At 43.4% G+C, this 5,891-nt stretch overlaps 1 protein-coding gene across 1 annotated transcript in view; it reads right to left on the bottom strand.

Moving 5' to 3' along the window:
- Window positions 1-1,766: 1,766 nt before the first annotated feature.
- LOC134469100 (grainyhead-like protein 1 homolog) overlaps window positions 1,767-5,891 on the bottom strand; it is a 24,448-nt gene continuing 20,323 nt past the window's right edge. The window contains exons 13-15 of the mRNA XM_063223138.1: window positions 4,368-4,453; window positions 2,210-2,274; window positions 1,767-1,919 (exon numbers count right to left, since the gene is read on the bottom strand). Coding sequence (XP_063079208.1) covers window positions 1,805-1,919; window positions 2,210-2,274; window positions 4,368-4,453 — 266 coding nt within the window. The 3' untranslated portion in view covers window positions 1,767-1,804. The remainder of the gene's footprint in view (window positions 1,920-2,209; window positions 2,275-4,367; window positions 4,454-5,891) is intronic.

The following is a 5,891-nucleotide window of genomic DNA, read 5'->3' as shown; positions in this document are numbered from 1 at the left end:
CATCATTTTACAACTCGCAAAAATGGTTCTTAATGACTTTTCATGGGCTTATTTGAAAGGCTGTTAGTGTGTCAGTAATGTGACAATGGGCTTTGTAGCAGAATAAAAATGGCATACTGTAAATAAAGACCTTTTTGCGGGTAGTAGAAGTTTTGGGGTAGTTAGTAGTTATCAGCATGGCTAGATGTACAGTGTTTCCTGGACACATTGTCAATCTCTTGAGCCCCTGGAACCTTGCCAAAAGGCTTCCAAATGTGTCATGAAAAGTCAGATCAGCATCTGTGTATGTGTGTGTGTGTACACTACTCCAATCTACCTTCGTGAGGCCCCTGCTATTGGAGCACATCCACATATTGGGGCCCTCCCTCCATGTGGGGCCCAAATCCTGGACCCCACATGTTTTGACCCCTTTTGCTGGGGTAGTTTTGTTGTTACTGGTAAAAGTAAAAGTGTAAAAACATTTCCTAACTGACAGGTTAGGGATTGTTTTGGTTTGGGCAGAGTTTAGTATTATTTAGGCTTAACATGAATGGAAGGGCCCCACAAAGATATTCAAAGATATTAAGGTTGGGCTGTGTGTATGTGTCAGAGTGTGTGTGTGTGTGTGTGTGTGTGTGTTGGGGGTCTCTGGCGTCCACTTCCTGTTTGACAACCCCCCACATCCCTCTCAGAAAAAAGGAACGCAAAAAGGGGAACATTAAACGTGACATATCACAGAAACTCCAATAACACTTCTCCACAGCTGCGCTTTATTTTACAAAACAAATACAATTTACAAAATTGTCAGAGGTCCACATATGCGCACACACACATGACGCTTCTCAAAATATATTATATTAAAATGCATGATACACACCACATTGACTGTGTATAAAACCTGTTGTTTCACAAGTAAAAGTTTCAACCATCCCATTTGTTGACGAAAAAATAAATACAAAATCTTTAAATACAAATTGTTTGGAAACCTGATACTGTTGACCTCAATGACAGAATGTGTCTTCTCTCTCTCTTTCTACGTAAATAGAGTCTTCTTTAGTTTAATACTTAACAAAATATGTAGGTATGCTGATTAAGTTCTTCATAATACCCAATACGATGTTTTTTTTTATAACCACATAAATACTGCTTTATTACTGGTCATTGTTCTTGTACAACCCATCGACTTCTCACCATGTCTAATACATAAAAGGAGTCTCTCCTATTCCATGATGTAGTTTTGATACATAAATAGCCAACTCAGCAACTCATTTGTACGCTTTAAGCATTAATAATAAGACAATATGGCTGATTTGCAATGTGTACATTCTTCCATAAAGTACATTCGTAAAGTACAGTTTTCCAATGTGCAATACCATCATACACTTCCAATGGGATAGTCAATCCTCTGACCTAATCTGCATCACGACTTTGGCTGATGTACATCATTATCCACATGAGAAAAACATCCATATGCCCGTGACGTGTAGTGAGAGAGGGGCATAATGGCAGATTACACAGAGATTTGTTCCCTGAAATGAAAAAAAAAACATAAACAAACTCACTGACACTCATACACACACGCACACAATAATGCCACTCACTGATCTCTCCGGGCATTATCACTTAGTATCATCTGCTTAGCGATGTAAACATGGCACACATTTACTGTTTACGTTAGTACTGTTGTGTACAGCTCTTACCCGCCCCCGCCACCCCCACCCCTCTCACACACACACACACACCAACACACAAACACACAAGCACACGCACACACACACAAGCACACACACACACACACACACACACACACACACACACACGCCTCTCAGATCTCCGTCAGTGTCAGGGAGAGCGTGCCCCTGTCCTCCTTCAAGTCCATCTGGAATGTGTCTTCATTGGAGTAGTGCTGCACTATGTTGTCATCCATGTTTACCACAATCCTGAGAGAGAGAGAGAGAGAGAGAGAGAGTGTGTGTGAGAGAGAGAGGGGGAGAGAGAGAGAATTACAAGTATTATTACTATTAGCCTATAGGTCTTCCATTTTCCCCCCACATATGTACCTTGCTTTGGCAATAGCGATCACCTCATTCATGCCAATAAAGCACCATTTGATGAGAGAGGAGGGAGGGCGAGAATTCTTGATTTCTAGACCAATACAGCTTATTTCACTCATTCCATTATTTCGCCAAATTTCATCATTTGATACATAAATGAATTGTTCAATACTTACCCCTTTTTGGACTTCTTGTAAACGTTTGACACTTTTTCAAGTGGCAGGTTGTATTTGTCTGAAATCTGTATAAAAAAAACAAAAAAAACAAAGAGAGAGTTGACAAATCATCGATTCCCAAGCTACTAGTGTTTCCTGCCATGCCATGCCATGTCAAACATGTCACATATGCTAAAAACTGCCCCTCTTAAAAGGGAAAGCACAAGGCGAACACAAACCAAGATGCCGAAGAGGTCTTTGCTATACAAAGTAATCATATCTTTTGCCGTGTCTTGCCATTTCAAAAATGTCACATATGTTAAAACTGACACTCAGAAAGGGGAAAGCACATATAGGACGACAGGCCAAGAAGACTAGAACATTCCATTCTCGCGTGAGCATGAGGCACAGCACAGGACCATCCGTTTGCACACAAACAGGAAAGTATACTTTTACTTCAGTCGCATGGGGGGCCACTCGGGTCGTCTGCGTAAATCTGTGCCATTGACTGTTGGTGTCCAGTACCTTGTCAAATGAGCTAGTGCAGGTCAATTGAGTTGTATAAAGTAGAAGTACAGACGTAATTACAACACTAGTGATATGATACTACATGGTGTCAACTAACTTGTAATTACATTTGTTTGAGTACCGGTACTTCTACTTCTACTTTATACAACTCTAATGTCTTTTATTTTAGCTGTTTCAGTTTTTGTTTGTAAAAATGCATAGTTGTTAGGGGCATGGCAGTAGGACTAGTAGGCTGTAGGATCAGTGTAGCAAAAAAACCATACAAAACAACACAAAAACGTAGAGAAATGCAGGACCCTTTTAAGTCTACATTGACATTGTGCACACAGATACGTATGTGCGCCTGCCCATATCACACATGCACACACACAGAAGAGAAGAGAACACCCACCCACACACGCTCAACCAACACTCAAAGGGAAATAGGCCCGTATATATTGGCATATCCACAGATGGCAGGAAAACACTGTGCTATAATAGAAACCCTGTCTGGGGGCCCATAGATACACAGAAATACCCTGACTGACACACACACACACACAAATACACACAGAAACACACACAATTTATCTGGCAATGACCGCCTGCAGCAGACTACATCACGCACACACACACGCACGCACACGCACACAATGCAATAATGTAGAGATTCCGGTTCAGCACCAACTGCATTGCGTGTGGAAGATGGAATATGAAATAATGGAATATGGTGAATGGAGTATGGAATATGGTGAATGGAGTATGGAATATGGTGTATGGAGTATGGAATATGGTGTATGGAGTATGGAATATGGTGAATGGAGTATGGAATATGGTGAATGGAATATGGAATATGGTGAATGGAGTATGGAGTATGGAATATGGTGAATGGAGTATGGCAGTGGTTCCCAAACTTCTTTCCCTGTGCACCCCCTTGTACATTTTAATCTGGTTCGCGCACCCCCTAAACATATGTTTGTGCTATGAGATAGCAAATCACCGCACATTATGCAGTCCTTTTGGACAATCCTCATTCCCAATAGACCCAATGGTTTTTATGTCCTCATTACAATGTAACTTGATGCATGACATACTATGACACTATACACTTCTAATGGACCCTTCCAGCATACAATTAACCATAAAATTAAAAACTACGTCTTGTTCATTAATGCTGTTTAAAAACACACATATCCGCCATTGGTCTATTCAGCTCGCGCACCCCCTTATGGCAGGCCGCGCACCCCCAGGGGTGCACGCACCCCAGTTTGGGAAACCCTGGAGTATGGAATATGGTGAATGGAGTATGGGCTATGGTGAATGGTGTATGGAATATGGTGAATGGAGTATGTATGGGCTAACAAAGAACACAGCCATTCTGTCTGACAGGGAGAGACGAACAGTCATGCACACACACACACACACACTGTCTCCCACGCATGGGCGAAAGAAGAATTAGTTAGCAGTAATAAGTGTGTGTGAGTGTGTGTGTGTGTGTGTATGTGTGTGTGTGGTAGAGAGAGGCAGACAGACTGTGTAGTGTGTGTGACAGAGGCATACGTGAGTATGTGTGTGTGTGTGTGTGTGTGTGTGTGTGTGTGTGTGTGTGTGTGTGTGTGTGTGTGTGTGTGTGTGTGTGTGTGTGTGTGTGTGTGTGTGGTGAGTTCCTCACCGCCTGTATGAGTCCTAGCAGGGTGGGTGTCTGCAGCATCACGGCATCGAACACCTCCTCAGGCTCCTGACGCACGTACAGCAGCACTGCAGGGGTAAGACACACACACACACACACACACACACACACACACACACACACACACACACACACACACACACACACACACACACACACACACACACACACACACACACACACACACACACACACACACACACACTTAATATCACTACCAGTGGATACATACAGTATCTCTACACACACACATGAAACAGAGACATGCCTATACAAACAGGCACACTCAAACACTTACCTGCACTACCGTTCAAAACTTTGGGGTCACCTTACTTTTGTCCAATTACAGTATTTATTGCGATTCAAGTATAGACATATATTGACTGAATGGCTTGCAAATGGTGAAAAAAATGTTTGATTAGCCGTCAAATTGGTTACACGGGAGAGGAGAGTGAAATCTAACCGACCTAAAGCTAAATAAAATAAGTGTTGTGCGGGAAAGTAGGTGCGTGTCCCCAAACCTTTGACCACTAGTGTACGTGCACATTGTACCTACACATGCTTGCACACATACATGCAGACACACACACACATAGACAGACAGACACGGCAGTACCAGTCAAAAGACATGTCCGCACACACACTGACACCCACATGCACACAGTTAACATACTCCGAGATCATAGATCAGTTGCATAGCATGACTCTGCGACCCGCACTCACACATATTGCTCAGACATGAAGTCTGTACGCCAACGATCATTGCATGAAATACAGATTAAAGCATGCACACACACACACACACACACACACACACACACACACACACACACACACACACACACGGACGCACGCACGCACGCGCGTCTTAAGCCATGTGCAATTACACTGTGATATTCATGGGACAGTGAATGCAGCGTGCTACACTTGAGCAGCTCTTGTGGAGAAAAAGAAAAAAAAAAGATTGGCGTGCAATTTACTGGGACACTAATGATACCTTTTCCAAAATCTGTCGTTTTCCATGCGTGTCTTTTCATGTGCCTGTGTGTGTGTGTGCATTTATGGGTGCATATGTGCGTGTGTTAGTATGCCTCTGTGTGCGTGTGCGTGTGTGCATGCATGTGTGTGTGTGTGTCTGTGTATGTATTTATGGGTGCATAGGTGCCTGTGTTAGTGTGTCTCTGTGTGCGTGAGCCTGTGTGCGTGCCTTTATGTTTGCATATGTGCCTGTGTGTGTGTCTGGGTGTGTGTGTGTACGTGCCTGTGTGTGTGTGTGTGTGTGCGCGTGTCTGTGTGTGTGTGTGTGTGTGCGTGCGTGCGCGCGTGTGTGTGTGTGTGTGCATATGTGCCTGTGTCTGGGTGTGTGTGTGTGTGTGTGTGTGTGTGCATATGTGCCTGTGTCTGGGTGTGTGTAAGGGCAGTGGGAGCAAGGGCATTGCTGTGGTGATCTCATTACTGACATGTGGGAGTCAAATAGTTTCTGCAGGGACGTCGCTGCCCGTCAGT

The sequence above is a fragment of the Engraulis encrasicolus genome, chromosome 18, assembly GCF_034702125.1.
Source record: "Engraulis encrasicolus isolate BLACKSEA-1 chromosome 18, IST_EnEncr_1.0, whole genome shotgun sequence".
NCBI lineage: Eukaryota > Metazoa > Chordata > Actinopteri > Clupeiformes > Engraulidae > Engraulis > Engraulis encrasicolus.
This window is presented reverse-complemented; position numbering and strand designations above follow the sequence as displayed.